This window comes from Lontra canadensis, unplaced genomic scaffold, assembly GCF_010015895.1.
Source record: "Lontra canadensis isolate GAN:19392208 unplaced genomic scaffold, GSC_riverotter_1.0 scaffold73, whole genome shotgun sequence".
Classification (NCBI taxonomy): Eukaryota; Metazoa; Chordata; class Mammalia; order Carnivora; family Mustelidae; genus Lontra; species Lontra canadensis.
In genome coordinates this window covers 369845-389052 of record NW_022631067.1, presented here as the reverse complement: position 1 = coordinate 389052, position 19208 = coordinate 369845, and the positions used below count along the sequence as shown (strand labels likewise).

At 60.7% G+C, this 19208-nt stretch overlaps 1 protein-coding gene across 1 annotated transcript in view; it reads right to left on the bottom strand.

Moving 5' to 3' along the window:
• GAS6 (growth arrest specific 6) overlaps positions 1–15856 on the bottom strand; it is a 29231-nt gene extending 13375 nt beyond the window's left edge. The window contains exons 1-5 of the mRNA XM_032880998.1: positions 15576–15856; positions 15009–15175; positions 7298–7322; positions 5918–5980; positions 552–674 (exon numbers count right to left, since the gene is read on the bottom strand). Coding sequence (XP_032736889.1) covers positions 552–674; positions 5918–5980; positions 7298–7322; positions 15009–15175; positions 15576–15654 — 457 coding nt within the window. The 5' untranslated portion in view covers positions 15655–15856. The remainder of the gene's footprint in view (positions 1–551; positions 675–5917; positions 5981–7297; positions 7323–15008; positions 15176–15575) is intronic.
• Between the last annotated feature and the right edge of the window lie 3352 nt (positions 15857–19208).

Here is a 19208-nt window from a genome sequence, read left to right as displayed (position 1 = left end):
GGCACTGTGGGCGGTGATGGTCCGTGGTGCCAGCTCCGTGGCTGCTAGCGTACCAGGGAGGAGGGTGAGGGCTGACAGGGGACAGACCTGGGCAGACACAGCCAGGACAAGACCCACATGCATAGCCCCCCTGCCCCGGGTGGCTTGGCACCGCAGAGAAGGGGTCATCTGAGGTAACTGGGTCCTGGGCATTTTTCCTGACCCCCCTGTCCCCCCCACTGCAGACAGGGAGGCTGGCCCTGAAACTCTGTCGTCCCCACAGGCCAAGCCCCAGGGGTGGCCCTACACTGGTTCCTTCCTTCCAGTCCTGCAGGAGCCAGGCCACGGGCACCCGAGGGCTCCTCCAAATGGCCAGCACCCAGTGCTCGGGGACAGGGCCTGGAGGGGCCCAGGGGCCTGCCTGCCCCTCCTCTCCCTCCACCTGAGTGGCCAGGTCGCCGGACAGTCCCTGTATCCCCCGGGGTGGGGTGGGCTGGAAAAGAGGGATGGGCCATAGCTACTCCCCCAGGAGCACCCCCAGCCCTCGTCCCGCAGCAGCAGGGCCCCCTCACCTCTGTCACAGAGCCGCCCACCCCAGCCAGCCCTGCACTGGCAGTAGAAGTTGCCCATGAGGTCCTGGCAGACCTGGGTCCCCTCCTTGTCGCAGGGCTTCGGGGAGCACTGGTCAGGCAGGTCTGTGCCGAAAGAAGGGAAAAGAGGGTCAGCTGGGAGAGAGCAGCTCGGGGTGGGCACGAGGTGGCAGGCCCAGGCCGGCGGCCCAGACGGCAGCTCCAGGTGGGAGGGCGGTCATGAACAGCCTGGCCAGACCCTCCTCTGGGGCCAGGAAATCCAGGCTGGCTGGGATGGAGTGGCCCCCTGCCCACCGGGCCTGAGGTAGCTGAGGAGAGGGAGGGGCCTGGCCGCTCAGGGAGTGATGAGGTAGATGCCCCCACCTTCCCGGCCGGGCGCCCTGTCCCCTCAAACCCTACCATCGACCTTCGCCAACACCCTCCCTGCTGCAGGGACACCACCATACCATCACTGGGTGGGGGGCTGCCCTGGCCCTTCCAGAGAGGGGCACCCGCCCGCTGGCTGGGACCTCCTTGCTCGGAGGGGGAGGGGGCACTGTCTACCCGGCCCAGAGTGTTGATCACCAGACAACTGCAAGCTGCTTTAGGGACGATGGCGGACACCGTCCCAGGAAGCCCTCCCGGGGGCTGGGTGTGGGGAGAGCTGCTCACGGGCCACCGAGGCTCCTGGTCCCAGGGACGGTCCCTGACTGCCAAGCCTGACCACGGGCAGCAGCGGGCTCCACGGTGCTGGCAGGAGAGCAGAGCTCTGAGAACCCTCTCTCAGGCTACAGCTGTGCTGGGTGGGCTGGGCAGGAAGGGACGCGTCCGTCCTGGAGCCGCTCGGGCAGAGAACCCAGGCGGGCTGGCAGGGTGGGCACTGGAGCGGCAGGTCGTCGGGAGAGGGCCGGCCCTGGCTCTCCGGGGCTCACCCCCCCAGGATTCCGGGGAACCTCAGAGAGGAGCGGATGCCTGACGCCAGCAGACGGTCCTCTGCCTCGCCCATCATGCCCGTTACAGGGCAGAACCACGAGACGGCCTGGCTCCCATCAGCCTGCCGGCTGTCCCTCCAGCCCTCGTGTGGGTGCGCTCGTGCCTCTGTTGCTTGACAAGCCATGGCGGCCTTTCTGCAAGGCCCGTGCAGACCATAAACATCTCCCGGGGGCTCCACGGGCTCCTGTTCTGTCCTGTGCTCCAGCAGACACGTGCCTGTCCAGACCCTGGGCAGCGTGGGACCATGGCTGGGGTCCGAACCGAGGGCCAGCACGAAGGGTAAGGTGGCACCGGAGGGCCCAGGGCCGCCTGGCAATCCCCGAGACAGGTGCTCTTCAGCGGCAGTGACGATCGTGGCCGATCTGGCTGCTCTGGGTCATTGTCACCCGAGGGCAACGAGGACGTTTCCCCAGCGGCTTGGTGGATTGTGGGCTCCCAGGCCAACTGGCTGATGTCCATCCCCAGACTTGGCGAGGGGGCCCGCCTGCGGAGGGCAGGTGACACCCGGCCTGCCACCCAGGGCCTGGCCCAGACCAGCCACAGGACAGTCTCACCCCGTGTCCCCTTCTCCAGGGCCGCGCGTCCTTGGGCCCCTCGTCCGGTACAATCGCTTCCCTTGTATTTATGAAGTGATGGGCCCATCGCAAACTGCGTGGTGGACGGGTGGCACTGGAGAGGACCGTCTGGTTCCCAGGTGACCCAGGACGTGACAGTAGCCAGCTTTTCTCTCTGCCCGAACCCACAGGGCCACCGAGAGCCCAGCGCTCAGGCCTGTGTCCATCCCGCTGGCCAGGTGGGCACACGCCACCGACTCATCTCTTCTTTCTTAAAATGACCAACGTTGCCAGCCTAATGCCAGTTCGGGCTCCGCACTGCTGCCCCAGGGCTTGCTCCCGGCCAGTGGCTGCAAATCCCCAGATGAGCCGGGTCTCAGCCTCGCTGGCCCTGCCGTCCCCTGGGACTCCTGTCAGCCTGCTGTCTCCACTCCGCCGGGCTGCGACCCGCGGCCCCACGGGGCTCTGGGACCTGTCACCGAGGGTCCCGATGTCAGGGACCTGCATGACGGCCTGCGTCTGAAGAACTAGACCCGTGTCCGTCCATGGCTCCTCCTGCGGCCGTGGCTGAGCAAACACGGCGTCCCCAAGGGCTGTGCGACACCCGCGTGGTTGTTCTTGGCAGAGCGAGGGAAATGCCTTCTGCCCGTAAGCGCGGAGGAATTGGGTGCAGGAATGAGGAAACCGGGTATGGGAACCGCGCGTCCCCCAGCTGCTGGGGACGGGTGGGTCAGCCCTGTGGTCACCCACGCCGCCGGACTGGCTGCCCGCGGTGACACTCAGGGGTGCAGAAGGGCCAGGGAGGGTCAGGTCGACACCACAGACAAAGGGCCCTGAGGGCAGGAGGGGTCGTGCGAGGGCAGGAGTGGCCGCCGGCTCACAGCAGGAGCCCAGAGGGGCCCTGGGGGAAGGGCCTGCGTCTCCACTGGCCGTATTTGGTTCAAGAGCTGGTTGTTTCAGAAACGCGTAACCGTGCATTTGGCATGAGGGCGGGTTAACTCTAGAATCTGCCTAGAACACCCAACCCCCTCAGTAAAACCTCAGGGTCCCCACGTTCAGGGGCTGAGATTAGCTCCCGCGGGCGGCACTCCCGTGGGCTCCCGCACAGCCCAGAAGACTCCACTGCGTCTGGTCCCCGCGTCCTGCCCAGTCTTCACCTCTGGCACTGGAGGACGGGGGGAAGGGCTGCATCGGGGTATCTGGCCCTTGGCAGGGGCCCCGCAAACTCCGACAGAAAGAGCTGACATCCTCGGCAGGTACGGATGAGAACAGACCTCTGTAGCCGAGGGCACCCGCTCCCTGCCCGGAGGACACAGGGCTCCCCTCGCCCTGAGGCGGCCGTGCTGCCGGTCGCGGGCACGTGGACCCCACAGGGAGCCTCTCTCAGTGGCTGCTGATCCCCAGCCTCGAAGTCCGAGGGTGACGACCAGTTCTAACCTGGATGACAGCTCCAGGTGGCGCCCAGGGTACCACGGGGAAGGGGCCAGCGCCCTGAGGTCTGCCCCTGAAGGTGGGACGGGAGCAGGAAGAGAGCCCCGGCCTGGAGCCCATCGGGGTGAACACTGAGAGGCCGTTGCATCCATCTGAATGATAACGGACAGTCAAGCACTCAGCTGCGCCGCGCTGTCTTTTGGCCCCCAAATCAGAGGGTTTTCAGGACGGAAGTGATGAAAACAGCGTGACGTTGCCAGCGCTGTCCTGCGTGCACTGAGGCCGGGGGTCTGGCTCCGGGGGCGGGGGCGGGCAGGGCGTGCATCCTTCCTGAGCCACGGGCCTCGGGCCCTGTCTCCCGTGAGGATGGCGCTGCACGTGGGGGTGCCTCAGGCTCCGGAGAACTGACCGGCACAGACAGCATGCGGTCACACAGCGGTGCGGGGCCACGTGCCCGCCCCCGGAGCGGACAGCTCGAACTCATTCAGAGCCAGTCCTCGCTGGTCACACAACTGGAACCCCTCTAAGGCCACACCATCTGTCTCGCGGCACAATGTGGGCCGGGACCGCTGCAGCCTCCCTCAGAGGCAGACCTCGGTGGTTCTGCGCGAGCGCCGTTACGACAGGGGCTGCCGTCTGGCGCGGGCGCTGTCAGGAGGCGTGAAGCACCATGTAGCTTTTTATGATCTTTGGGATCAGCTGCAACAGTCTAATCCACGTGGCCACATGATGTAAAGGAAGAAACTAGTTTAGCAAACTGACACCTTAAAAAAATTGCTAAAAACAGAAAGCCGGAATGACACAAACCTAAACTGCTACGACCCCCACCCCCACCCCCCCGCCCAATGTCTGCCTCAGGCCCCAGTGAGGTCGCCAGGCCCTTGGAGAGGCCAAGGTCACAAGCTGACCCCAGGGAGACCAAGGTCACGGGTTGACCCCACACAGGCCGAGGTCACAAGCCGACCCCAGGGAGGCCAAGGGAGGGGGCCTGCTCCGGGTTGCCCACGAAGCACGGGCACGGGTTCTGGCCACCCTGAGTCAAGAGGTGCTTCTGCCCCAAATCAGAGAGGCTGGTCTGCTCTGTACCTGTGTGGGGCTGCCCTGGGTCAGAGGGGAGCAGGGGCCTGAATGGCAGAACCACTTTCCTCTCCTCTTCCTGAGTTAAATCGATCATTTCCCCTGCTCGTCCGGGCCGGGGCTTGGGCCTGTGACCAGCGCGGGGATGGGTGGGTGTCCGGACGCAGGGGCACCGCCCAGCCAGGCCAGCCGGGCCCCTTGAGCAGCGCCGGGTGCCCCCTGACTTCTTGGCAACCCCCGAGGGGGCAGGCCCCATGCGAAATGCAGGAAGGGCCCACCCCGCGGCGGGGCCGTGTGCTCGGAGCCTGCCTGCGACACGGGGGGAGCACGCGGACGCCTGGCTCGGGGCCGCCGGCAGCTCCGTGCTCAGACCCCAGCCAGGCCCACAGTCCGGCCCGGCGGCCGCGCTCGCAGCTGGCTCAGGTGCGACAGGACAGCGGCAGAGTCCGCTCTCCGGCGGGACATGTGAAGTCATGTTACCACCAGCACGAGACGCGTGAGGGGCTGAGGGAGAACCGTGCTACCTTAGGACAAACAGCAAATCAAGAACTGCTACGAGCTGAGAGAAACGGGCAGAGCCCAGACACGGGTCACTTGCGGGGAAAGAACACAAGGTTCTAAGCACGTGACTGTCCGCCTCACTCGCTAGTGAGAAGAACAAACAGGAAGGCCAGCTTCACGCCTCACCGTTGACACTGAAGGAGACCGAAACGGAGAAGCACGTGAGCCCGCGGACACGGGGGCGGGGCTGGTCACCCGGCCGGTGACCGGTCTGCGTGGAAGTGAAGGACGGCGCAGGCCAGGGCCCGTCCCGCAGACACCCTCCACCGCGTGAGATTTGTTTGTGAAAATAAGAAACCGGGAGGAGCCTGGAAGACACACGCCAGCTGCCGTGGGTGCGCCGTGAACCGGCAGGCGCTCTGAACACGCCGAGGGGAGGATGCCCTGCTGGGGGGGTGTGGGGTGGCAGAGTGGGGTCGGAGCGCGTCTGCGGTAAGCCGGCGTTTGTGCAAAACCAAGAGACTGTGAGTATGAGGTGACAGGTCTAGGACTATTCCAGGAGCCCGGCTGCTTGACAAGGAGGCACACCCAGAGACGTGGTCGGCCCCACAGCCCTGAAAGGGTTAGCCGTCACGGGGCTTGCGTTTCTTGCCTATTTAAAAAACCAAACCTCACTTGCTTAAGGGAGAAAGTCCAGTGGAAAGGGAGCAGGGCTCAGGCCAGTGCTCCACCCCCGCACACCCAAGACCCCACAGCAAAGCCTGAGGTTACCCCGACCCACAGGGCTTTGGGGGACAGGAAGGACACACTTACTTTGAACGCATGAAACAAAGTCGGGGCTCTTTGTGTACGGAGATCCGTATTTACTAATGCAGTCTGCAAGAGAGAGAGGGAAGCCCGTCACTCTTGTCGCCGGAGACAGGACAGACCTTAGAACTCGCATGTCGGGTCTGAGATCCTCTGGAAAAGGGTATTATTCACACTTACTGGGGCTAAAGCAACAACACGGTCCAGATCCCTTGTACACTGGCAAGAAAATGCCTTCACCGAAAGGGCAGTACTCTGTGTGCCAAGGTCTGTCTGCAGCCTCTCCGCAGACGCCTTCGGCTACAGCCCCAAAGGATCACTGGTCACATTCAGGGAGTTTTCTGACCACAACCAGAGGGTTCAGCTTCAGCTTCAAGTGGACCCCCATTTGGAAACACTGCCCTTCATCCAAAAGTCATTCTGCTTCGGAGTGTCCCCCCCGCCCCACCCATCTGACGAGCTGGGTGTACACACGGGAGCAGGGGAAGGTGCCTGGAAACTTGAACCTGAGCACAACAGTGTTGAGCCATGTCCCACCTTCAGCAGGGTCCCCACACCACGCCCAGAAGGACAAGGACCCAGGCCGCCTGGAGGGGGCTCCTGGGATAGCTGGTCACTCTTCGCCTCTGGAAGCAGACCCCAGTACCCGGGAGCCAGGCCTCTGAGGCCGACAGGGAGCCCAGGAGCCAGCAGGTTCCTGGCTTTTTAGGGCCAATTACAGGTCTACCTGGCTTCTTGCCAGATACCAACCCCGAGAAGGAACCCTAAGAGGATATAAGGCCAATGGAAAATTTACCAAAATGCACTTTACAAAAATAAAAAGGGAGACCCTGGATTAGATGTATCTTGTTACAAGTGATATGCATCCCCAAATTTCTTAAAATGAAAGTCAGGGCCTCTTTCCGATTGTCATTTGTCCTTTCACTTTCTCTCCCCAAGTGCACAGGGGAGCTGCCCAGAGGCTACCCGCATGGTGACATCCCTACTCGGCAGCCCGGGTGTCCGCTCTTACATTCCTCTTGTTCCAATAAAACAAAAACGTTGTTTACTGTTCTCAGTTCTGACTGGTGACATGGCCGATACCAACGCGTGCAGCCCCCACAACAGGAGTTCTCTGGGATCTTCAGTCATTTTGGGAGTGCCAAGACCCGGAGACCAAAACATCACAGACCCACTAAGTCAATCCCAGCCCCAAACAGGAAGTGAAGCCTGGAGTCCGAGCAGAGAAGCCGTTTGCCAACAATGGCGCTGGACGGAGGCTAACAGGGACCCTGGGGCGTGAAAGGCACAAACAGGTGTCCGGCAGGTGAGCTCCGGGAGCTGATGCAGGACGCGTGTCCCCCTCTATTCCCTTACGACGACCACAGAGGCAGGGACTCAACTTACCTAAGTATCTTGGATAAAAATAGTCCTGCAGAAAAAGAAGAAGGGCAACAGTTTACTGGCACAGTCCGAGGCTCCCCAAACAGCCTCTGCGCCGCTGGCCGGGGACCTCACCTTCCTCCCCAGCGGGCGGGAACAGATGTCTGCAGAGGCAGGTGTCTGAGGAAGGTGGGAAATCCCCACAGTTGGCCCCGTAACGGCCAGAGAGAACCACCCAGAAAGCCACTTTCTGCCAGAAGACCACGGCGTGAGAAGGGCAAGTGGCAGGGCCCAGGGACTTGTGCCCAGGGACAGGCTCTGCCCACCTGTCTGCTGTGAGCTGAAACCACAGTGTTTCTGTGACAGGACCTCCCTGTCGCTGCTCCCTAATTATGTTGTCACCCACATCGCCCCCTCACTAAGAAAGGGACCACATGAAAGGGCATACAGGTGGCTGGTGAAATCCTTGAGAATTCCCATTTGTGGATAGAAAATCCCGTCAGCCTCTGCCCTGCATGACCACTGCGTCCCCAGTCTGCCTGGCAGGGTCTGCGCCCCCAGAGTCCCCCATGGGGCCAAAGTCAAGAGCAGCAGGGAGCTGCCCACCCTCCCCACATGGCAGTCACCTGCCACCCACCTCCTTCCCTACCTCAGGACGGTCCCTTCCGGAATTCTAGCCGAAGTGGCACTGGTGACCTAGGCAAGCTCGCTCACCCAGCAGCCTGCACCCATCGCTCCGGGATCCCCTCCAGGAGCCACCCTGCACACTTCTTCCCTTGGGCCTCCTCCAAGGCTTGGTAGGGTCTGTGGTCATCTCCCCACAGCTGGACTGTGCAAGCAGATCTGTCTTCCAAAAATGGCCGGGAACCACACAAGCCTCATCGGTCCACATGTGCATTATCAAGACAGAAATACGACCTGGCCTCAGCATGTGGACAGAGCACGGCCACCCCGGTGCAGGTTACAAATGGGACCGCGTGCTGACGGGAAGGGACAGCTCGTAAGGACCTTCCTGTCCAAACCTCCTTTAACCCTCTGAGCTCCTCAGAGGCCAGTGAGGTCCTTGCAGGGATGCGGTGAACCAGGGAACTGAGGCAACGGCTAGCAGTGAGGGTATGTCTCCCCGTGGACGCCGCTGTCCGAGAGTCCTCCCCCGACACATCTGGGGACTCACAGACACTCACGGCCAGCCTGGCTGAGACGCGTCCCCCTCAGCCATGCGTCACACGTACCGAGGACTTCTGCGTGTGCCACCACAATTACATGCTGCAGGCCAACATGGGCCGCTGTTTCTCAGTAAATTAGGAATGTGTCACTTCCTTTAATAAGTAACAGCCTGAAATTTTGCTTCCCCAAATTTTAAACTATTTAACAAAGCTGGCTGGGACTTGTGGGTCACAATAACTAGGCTTATTTACATGATACAAATATAGGGCATTTTCCATGAGGAGTCAAAAAAGCCTGAATAACCCTTTGACCTTAGTGTTGTCCTGTTGGCGAACTCGACGTCTTACTTGTCAAACTCACGACAACTTGAGTTGCTTGTCCAGAGGCTTTTGCTTCCAGCTCCTGCCCTGACTGGAGGAACTCTTGGCCAAGGTCTCGCTGTTACTACGACGGCTCCCCAGGAGAGTCCCTGCTCTGGGCAGGCGAGCTCAGGCCCCTCAGCCTGCACGGAGGCTCCGTCCCCAAGGCCAGCATCACTCAGTCTCTGCATGTTTTTCTAAGCTCGGTTCACACAAACCCCTTCCTTTCTTCTGCCCCAATCCATCTCTTGAGTCTCCAAACTGAGCGCCAGCTTAAGCATGTTCCCCAAGACAGAAGGAAAGTCGACACCCCTGCCCTTGCTGGGCAGCTCCCCAACCCCTGTCGAGCCCAGAGCTCCTCTGGGCTAGCCCTGCAAGGGGAGCAGGTCCCAGAAACACCCCTCAAGGCCGCGATGCCCCTCCTCCTTCCCCAGATACTCATGGGCACGTTTGTTGTTGGGAAGTCCTGTGGGGACAAAATCCTGGGCATTGTCACCCAGCAGCAGGGCCGAAAAATGAGGGTTAGGGTTAGGGTTAGGCAGTCCGCCACAGTCCCGGGACCAGCGCCTGGTGTCCGGCACACGCTGGTGTGACAGGGGCCTGAGGCAGTGGGGCCCCAGGGAGCGGCTGAGGCCCACAGGAGAGCTGCGGCCTTGGGGCACTTTCCATAACCAGTTTCAGGATGAAACGTAACCACGTGGGAGTCACCACAGCAGGCGGTTGTAGATGCTTCTCACCTCCAGAGGTCAACCACTTCGGTGCTAACACGCTGACCTTGGGGCCCCGGGAACCCGAGTCTCCATCTGCGTCCTCCCACTGAAGAACTAACCTAGACAAGTCACCCCATAAATTCCTGGGCCTCTGTCTCCCGAGCGTCTGGAGCAAGGGCCCGCCACGTCCTATGACGCTGTGACAAACACCCTGCAGAGCCTGTTTGCTCCTGGCCGAGGAAGGAAGTTCAGCTGCATTTCGGTGCCTTTCCAGGTTCACGTGAGATCACGGTGTGCACGCAAGGGCTTTCCCCACACAGGTGCAGCGCAGCGGAGCTGCCCCCAGCGCGCATCTGGGGAACGCGACTGTGTGGGCGCTCGGCGCAGACCCAAGACGGTCCTGGGGTCCGCCACATGATGGTGTGGGAGGAGGCACGAACTCACACCCCAGCCTGAAAACCGCCAACAGTCACGTCCTAACGGGTTCCTCCCTCTTGGCCAGAAGCATCGTGCCCCAGAGACGCACGTCCAAATCAGACGGCAGCCCAGGGGCCACACCTGCATCGGCCAGCCATGCCCGCCATGCCGAGGGACGTGTCAGCCCAGCCTCAGTGGCCCCCATGTGGACGCGCCCAGCTGCAGCAGTGACCCCCACGGGCCCATCCCCAGGGCTGCCTGCGTTCAGCTGCGTGATTTCCCCATGGAGCTCAGTGTCCCAAGAAGGGGCCCTCGCCAACCGGGTCTAGATGGCAGGTTTGGGGGACACACGTGGACAAAATGTGTGTTATTATCATGGGCGCTAATACCGGGAACAAACAATTCTCAAGTTTGCAAAACAAAGTCCGAGAAAGCAAACACTAGCCCCACACATCACTGTCTCATCTGGACGACAGGCTCGTACTTGGAGGATCACTTGAAGCCTGATGTGGCTCCCAGATTCCTCTACTTCCAACTGCTCCTGAAAAGTCATAAAACTTGCAACAAGCTGCACACTGTGGGGGTCAAAACTCAGATGCACACGCCCCGGGTTTGCAGGGGGCTCCCGGACACGCGCTGTGGAGGCCCCAAGCTCTGCGGATGTCCTGCACCACGCCTGAACCCCGGTAACTGCTGCGCACAGAAACAGCCCCCCACCTCCAGCCCCAGGGACAAGCAGAGAGTGGGGCACCTGCCGGCGGTGGCAGAGCAAAGGGACGGCCAGGGAGTGTTCGGAATGGCCTGGCCCCAGCTACCCTCTATCTCAAGAAACGGGCCGTAAGCCTCCAATTCTTCAAAGGCTGTTTGGTTCCTAAATAACAAGGGCAGACGTTTAGTGTTTTCCAGGACTGTCTGTAATGGCTTTCCTGCAGATGCCAGGCCTGCTGGCAAGGGTGACGTGCCATCCACAGGGCCTGTAGGCCAGAGAGCCCAGGGTCCCTACAGACTCCTGGGAGAGAACAAGTGTGGGGGCAACAAAGTGGGGCAGGAGGCCTGCTGGGGCCTGTCCTGCTCTCACCAGCCTGGCGACAGACCTCCGAGCCAAGCGGAAGCCCACTCAGGCAAAGCAAAACCAGCCCCTGGGATGGGTACGGTCTTCCGGGGGCAGAAGCCCATGAAGGAGAGGGTCCAGGAGGAGGGCCTCCGTCCACAGGGATCAGCGGGGCAGGAGCTGCTTCCCTGAGAACCCAAGGAAGGAGATGGGCTGGGCCTGTGCAGGGTGGGGTATGCCCATACCCCAAGGTCGCACAGGGAAGAGTGTGTGTGTGTGGCTGCTCTCAGGGCAGCTGGGGGGGTCGTGGGGGGCAAGGAGGCAGCTAGAGGCTCTCCTGGAGGTCACAGCCAGGGTGTCACCTCCCCAGCCAAGGCACCCACATCCCAGAGGCAAGTCACTGGGGGTAACGAGGTCCCCGTCCTTCCTCTCCACCCTCTTGCCAAGGCCCTCCTGAGACCCCTCGGGGCCACCCTAACAAGAGACGACCTGCAGGAGAGGCTTTCATCTCCACAGGGATGACTGTCCCCACCCTGTCCCCAGGGAAGGGTGGGGGGTCTCAGGAAGACAGGTGTGCTTGGAGGCCGGTGCGCAGCACTCCGAAGCCGACTGGATCCCTAAAGGCCCCCCTGCCACCACTGGGTCCCCCCATACCTGAGGACAGAGATGGAGGGAGACTGGGCAGAGTGGGCTCCCGTGAGCGCAAGCACAGCCCAGGGGTCGCACACCTACACCGTGAGGCCCTCCAAGTGTGCCTCTGGCCTGCGCCTTGAGAGCTGTGAGTGCTGTCTGCAGCCCCAGTGAATCCAGGTGCTTTGTGAAGAACCCGGCCTGGAATCTTCCCTGTACCACAGGCTGCCGCTGGCCTCCAGGGCCAGACACCCTGGCGCTGGGAAGCGGAGACACAGCTCTGCGCAGCAGGCCAGGCGGGGCGGGCTGCGTCTTTCGTCCAGAACCCTTTCCGGAAGCAAAGCCTGATTATCGAGATGGCATCCGGCGTCTGGAACCTGCCTGCCTTAAAGGATTTAAGTGGAAGGTGACTCCGCTGGGCTGGCCTCTGGGAGCTTAGGAGAATCCCAGCAGACAGCCAGGGACCGTGTGGGACGCGGGACCGAAGACAAGCAAAGGAGAGGGAAATGCCAGGCAGAGGGAGTAACCGCGTGAGAGGAAACAGATAAGGGGAGACTCGAACTCGCCAGAGCCCTGCAGAGGAGGCTTTGTGGTGGCAACAATGGGGAGCCTGGCCCCAGGGGAGTGTCGGGGAAGGCCGTCTGCCCCCAAGAGGGAAGCAGGTGGGTGGCCAGGATGCCGGGGAGTCAGGAAGGCGCCCTAGGTCCCCTTCCTTTCCAGCATAGGTGTGTGATGACCCCTGGAACCAGGAAGGAGCCACTGTGCCGGTAGCTACCTGCTGTGAAGGTCACTTCCCCTCCCCAAGAGGAAGAGAGCCCAGTCTGGAACAAGCCAGACCAGGCAGGAACGCTCAGCTGGCAATCCCAGCTCTAGAAGCCTCAACACCAGAAAGTACTCGGCTGGGGGGAGCTGGCTCCCGGTGCTCCCGCCCACCCAGCCTGGGGGGCGGGGCCGAGCTCTCCCCTGCGTTCTGTCCCGGGGCTCGCTCACCAGGGTGCCCCCAGAACCCAGGAATGGGCCAGGAGGGCAGCACTGCCTTCTGCGTCAGCAAGAAATCAGCAGGAAAGAGCAGCGTTGCCAGAGCCGGAGCCAGGCTGGAGGTCGTGTGGGGCTCCCGCCGAGCCACGGGAGACAGGCCGCTTCCAGAGCCCCCCCGATGGTGGGGAGGGTGACCGCCGTCCCTAGCCTGGCTGCTCCTGCCTTCCACACGCCAAAGGCCAAGTCCAGACCACGGAGCAAACATCCACACGAGAACAGGTTAAAATGAGGGGTCTGCAACCCAGCTGACCTCGACAGAAGACGCTGAGGGGTCTAACCTGGGAAGCGGGTAACTGAAGGGAAAGACGGGCTCCTGCAGCTGGGGCTGGTAAGGAGGACGGAACCTTGGGAAGGCAGGGATGGCTTTGCTAGGAGCAAATGACAAATCCCCACTAGGGATAAAGGCCTGGGAGGCAAGGGCGGCCACGACCTCCCGGGCAGGAACGCCCCCAGAGGGCACTGCTTTGCGTTAAAATCACGGTATCTTAAGCAGGCTTTCCTTTTCTTGCCTTTGTAGCAGACATTTGTAAATAAAGTTATAATTAAAACATAAAAGCCATTAAAACCAGGGAGGGGATTAAAGCTCTGGGAAGGAGGACACTATGGTTAAAGCACAAGTGTGTCCAGGCAACAAGGAAAAGCCACGCCAGGGCCTTGGCCAGTGCAACCTGACTGGGCAGGGACTGGTTGGGGGTGGGGTAGCCCTGTCTCCCCGAACTCCTGTCACCTGTAAGCCCTATCCCATGGTCTGTGGACGCCAGCACCTGTCACACAATTCTACAGCTGCCTGGTGGCCAGCCTCACGGCCCTGCCTCCGGGCCCTCAGCAAGCCTCTGCCGGGAATGACTCATGGGGCCACCAGGATCATCAGTCCAGAAACCGGAAGACAGGCCAGAGAAGACGAGCAACCCTGTTCCTTACAGCAACAGTGAAACTGTGCTGCTGTGCGAGGGCAGTGGCCCTGGGGAAAGCAGCCTTCCCCCAGCGGCCCCATGGCAAGGACCGGCCCAAGGAGAACCGTTGGTGGCTGGCCATCCTGGGAAGGCTGTCCTCAGAAGGGGCCGCAAAGGGGTTGTCATGCCGCTGGATGAGAAATACAAGTGAAAATAGAAACCTGTACGGGCCACACACGCCGTCCATGTATCGCAAGGTTTCTTTCAATCCCAAATTCCTGAGAAGAACCGTTCCGGGAGAACCAAACCCGCTGTGCCATCACCCTGACCTCACGGGACAAAGTGCATCCAGTTTCCACACTCCCAGCTTCCAAAGGCATTTGCCCCGGAACAGATGATGCACGCAGGGTCCCGTGGGTCCCCTCCGGCAAGATGGCAGACCCCTAAGCCAATGCCCAGTCCACACGGGCTGCTCCCCGCAGCCGGCTGCTTGCCGCCCCACAGTCCCCAAGGACGTTATTAATAGAAATGTGTCCTGAGCCAGCACAGCCCAGCTCCTGAAGTCACCAGCTGCTTCGAGAGAGCACCTTGCTGAGAGGTGTCCCGCGCGGGTCGCCCTGGCCGGGCCCCCTGACCCCAGCCCTCCTGCCCAGCCCTCCCACATATGTTCTGGTCCTATTCCTGTCGGGGTATTTTGGGACCTGCTGTAGCAAGCAGTTCCAGACTCCATATCTCTCGGTTCCCCTTTCAAGCACACACTCCGCCCCCCGCCCCAGGCGGCTGGGGGCTGTGGGCAGCCCACACCTCACTTCCAGTCCAGCTGGGGTGCAGGAGCAGGAAATGGTTTGGCTTTTTAAACATCGCAGTTGTTTCACGTCTTAAAACCCAGAGGGGCTGTGTGCCTCTCTTTCCCTCAAAGGACTACCTTCAGGGGTGCTGTGGCAGAGCCGCTGTGATCACTGCCTCTTGTTTCTGTTAGGGTGGTGACTTCAGGGTCCTGAGATCAAGCCCCGGCAGGGCCCCGGGCTCAGCCCGAGTCTGCTTGACATTCTTTTTCTCTCTTTCTCGCTCAAATAAGTAAATCTTTGAATAAATAAAGTGGCTGCCTCCAGAGGCCTGCTGGGGGAGATAACTGAGGACCCACTTACACACACATCCGCCAACAGCTGTGGGAGCACCCGGAGTCACCAGGAGGCCTGGGGCTCAGAAGCCGCGGAGGAGGCTGGAGGGTGGGGCTGGGGGACCCCTCTGACCCTGCGCGCCCACCATTCCTGAAGGCTTCTGGGTGGGAGCCTTTCCTGCGGCGCGGTCCCCCCACCCCGACATAAACAGCTCCCCGCGCAGTCGGGGAAGGGAAGCCTGCGTGGGGAGCGGCCCCGAGGCTCCCCGGCTGCGCGCACGGTCCCTGCGTTCCCGGGGCGGCGCGGCGGGGCCCAAACCGAACCGACCCCCAGGCGCCCGCGCGCTCACCGTCTCGGGGTCGTTCTCGAACACCTCGCGGGCCTCCTCCTGGCTGCACAGCTCCTCGATGCATTCCCTCTCCAGGTGGCCCTGCTTGGCCTCCTCGAAGACCTGGTAGGCGCGTCGCTGCCGGGGCCGCAGGAACTGCGCCGCCTCGCGCGCCCGCAGCATCACGGCTGCCGGGACGCGGGCGGGAGGACGGCGCCGGGAGAGAGCGGGGGACGGAACGGGGGACACGCCGTCAAGCCCGGCCCGCACACGCCGGCCTCCCTCCCGGCCGCCTGCCCCGGGGATGCTGCTGCAGCGCGCGGGCCAGGGGGCGCGGGGCCGGGACGCGGCGTGCGGGGGGCGCGGGGCCAGGACGCGGGCTGCGGGAGTGCGGAGCCCGGCGTGCGGGGGGCGCGGGGCCGGGACGCGGGGTGCGGGGGGCGCGGGGCCGGGACGCGGGGTGCCGGGGCTCGGAGGGCGCGGGGAGCGGGCACCGGCGCTGCCCGGGCACTGGGGGCGGTGGGTCCTTGGCGGGCAGGGAAGGGGACTCCCGGGCCGGCCGGCGGCGCGGCCCCGCTGGGAACTCACTGTGCGCGGACTCCGAGGCCAGCAGGAGCAGCAGCAGCGCGGTGCCCAGGGCGGCGGCGGGCCCGGGCGGCGGCGGCATGGCGGGGCCGGGCCCCGCCGGGGCGAGCGCGGGGCGAGGGCCGCGGGGGACGAGGGCCGGGCCGGGAGCGCGCGCTCAGAGCACCCGGGAGGCCGTGGCGAGCCGCGGGCGCCGCGGGGCGGTGGCTCCGGTCATCCCGTGCGGGCGGCTCTGAAGGTCACATCGCGGCGGCGGCGGCGGCGGCGGCACCTCTGCGCTCGCGGCCGGGGCTGGGGCGGGGCGCGCGGGCAGGACGGGCCTCGGGGCCGCGCGGGGGCGGGGCGCGCCGGTTTCCACCCGCGCCGGGCGCGGGAGCGGGTTTTCGCGGCGGAGACCCCGGGGCAGCCGGGCCCCCGGACGGGGCTGCTTCGAGCGGGGCGTCCCGGGGACAGAGCTGCCCCCAGATCGCGGCGCAGGTCATTGGCTCGGGGCGGGGGCCCAAGGGGCGAAGTAAGAGCGAAGTGCGGGGGGGACCGGCCGCGCTCGTCCCCAGCCCTCGCCGGCGCAGCCCGAATGCCCCGCATCGTTTCTGGGTCTCCAGACTAAAAACCTCCGAAGAAGAGAGAAGCTGAGGTCACGCCGAATCCCCGCGAGGTCGGGGCGTGAGATGCAAGGAGTCCCTTTTGGGATCTGTTTCCCATAGCGACGACACTGAAACCCTTGAGGTTTCCCAGTACGTAGTTCAGCCGAAAGCAGCGCCGTGCGGGGACTCCGCAGCGCCAAGGACACACACGCGCGCACACGGGGTCGGGGGCGTTGTGGGGCCCAGCGGCGCGGGAGCAGAGGCCGGGACACCGCCCTCCCGGGGCCCCGCTGCGCCCCTGCCCCGCCCCCGCAAATGCGGGGTCATTGTACTTGAGGGCTCAACACCGAGAGTCCAGACCTCAGTTTCTCCTCACCCTCTGTAATGGGGGAAGAAAGGTCACCGCTCTGGAGGCTTTGAGGTCAAGGTCTGAAGGTGGGGTCAATGAGCATTAATATGTTAAATTCCGGGAGGCGAACTTTGATGAGAGGCTCTCCAAAGCGCATTAACAACTTAATAGGTAGGTCGTGGGCGCCTGTGATCCGCAGCTACAAAGCTCTCCCTCCTCGGCCCGCCGGTGATGAAAGGGTCCTGCAGAGCCCTGGGCCGAGAAAGAACTCTGCGTTAATTTTCCTGCCTGTTGTTCTTAAGGAGAAGCGCTGGTTTCAAGAATCAGGGTGGGGCCGTACATTCTCCAGTGCGTATTTGCGCAGATCTTTGATTAGTTCACGGCACTTCTGTTATTTCCCAGAGTTCCAGAACCCCGGCCCATGGACAGATTTCAGGAAGTGTGTGCAATTACTTCTTACTGGTGTGTGTTTGGTGAAGAGCGTTTGTACAGTTCTTGCAATTCTCTGAGTCTGACCCCAGTGAGAGTGTGTCCCTCTGTGTCCCTCTGGGAGGGACACTGGGTGTGGACTCACTGCTTCAGGTGATCACGCGTCAGCGTGATACCTATGGGAAGGGGCCTTTACCTGTTGGCCTGGACCTCAAGCCCCTCCTGCCCCTTCCTATTCACCCCTTGTACCAAGTTGGTACCTCCAACTCCGACGCCTCCCGTTACGCAGAGACTGGGTTTAATAAAATGCCTTCACAGTCACCCATTTTGGTCACAGCAGAAAGCAAATGCAGGGATCAAGGGAAGAGTGTCTGGCCCAAGCTAACCCTGTTACTAATGTAGAAAATCCCCTCTAAGGCAGAAATAGAAAATAGTTAAGAAACCATTTGGATAATGATTTCCAAAACTGGAAAGATCAGTCAGCACTCTATCACATAGCCTGAAATAAAAAAGATGTCGTGGCCAGCTTGCCTCCACAAGGGGCAGGTGACACACCTGGCAACAGACCTGTCGTATGGACCATCGGCCGGTCTGTGGTCAGAGATGGAAAGACAGTGGTCCTCTAGCCAGGGATAAAGTGGGGTCAAAGCGGGGGTTTAGGAAACGACGTATTTGTGGGGAAATAAAAGTTCCTCCCTCCCCTTTCCACCATCACAGCTGTGGGTGGCGATGACTTCAGGGCGCTAAGACCATTCACTTACGTATCTGTCAATAAATCGAGTTGGGTCCTTGCCATTTTGTCTTAAAAGGCAGCGAGCGGGCCGACGACCAAACCAATCATACTGGGTTTTCTTGGCTTTTCAATCAGCCTTATTGAGGCGTACAGAAATATACTAAGCTGCGTAATAAGTTTTGACATCTGTGGTAAATGCGCACATCTGTAAAAACACCCCCATGATCGACATGAGAACAGAGCCGTCACCTCAGAACCTTTCCCAATTCCTCCGAGCCGAGCGTCGCGGCCGTACCTCACCCTGTTCTGGGCACAATCACTGACCCACTTCCTGGCGCTACAGAGCACTTTGCCATCTCCGGACTCTTGCTCAACAGGAATCGGACAGAACGTGCTTTTCTGTCTTGCACGAGGCGAACTCACTCGCAGACTCCCCTGCAGTGGGCCCGTATCAGTAGTGCACACTCTCTTTCCTTTCTTCGGTCGGGAGTGTTCCGTGGGACGGGTGGGTAAGCGCCCCCGCTGCTGGCCTTTGGCTCGTGTCCAGTTGTTACGGACAGAGCGGCTGCGAGCGAGCGTGTGTAAGCGGTCGTGGGCGCATAAGCTTTAATTTCTCGGGCGGAAATACCGAGCACAGAACATCGGACTGTACCGTAGGTATTTAACTTTTTAAGAAACTGACAAACTTTTTCAAAGCGAATTACCATTTTGTGTTTCCACCAGAGTCTCTGGGGGTTTCAGGACGTCTCAGCCGCACTTGCCACGGTTGGTCTTTTTAATTTTAGCCGTCCTAGCCGGTCTGTTGTGGTATTCCCTTGTGACGTGAATTTGCATTTTTCTAATAACTCATAATGACCAAATTTTAACGTGCTTACTGCCATCCAAATATTTTTGGTGAAATGTCCATTTTTATTTCATGATCTTTTGTCTTTTACTTGGGCTCTTTGCTTTTCCAATTATTAACATTGACTTATTTTCTGAGTTTTAAGAGTTCTTTAAATCTTCTGGAAAAAAAAAAGAGTTCTTTAAATCTTCTGGACACAAGTCCTGGGTCAGGTTGTGATTTGTAAGTATTTATTCCAGACCGTGACATGGTTTTTCATTCTATTAAACAATCAAGCTCTGCGCGTTCTCTTATTAATTTTGAAGTACAGTTTATTATTATTTTTATTATTTTTAATGAGTTCTGCTCTTCAAATTATATTTGCCTAACCCCAGGTCACAAATATTTTCTTCCAGAAGTTTTATAGATTTATATTTTACATTTAGAACTGTGATCCACTTTGAATTCATTCCCACATATTTCATATTTTACATCCTATTATATATGGAATTTTACAGTTTCCATTTCTGGTAGTTTAAATATTTGCTTTTTCAATATTTATCTTTTATCCCACAACTTTGCTTAATTAAACTACTAGTTTCAATGTTTTTTGGTAGATTCAATATCAATAGAATTTTTTACATAGATGATCATGTTGTCTGTAAATATAGCAAATCAACTTTCAAATCTGGGCGCCGTTTACGTCTTTTCTTGTCTT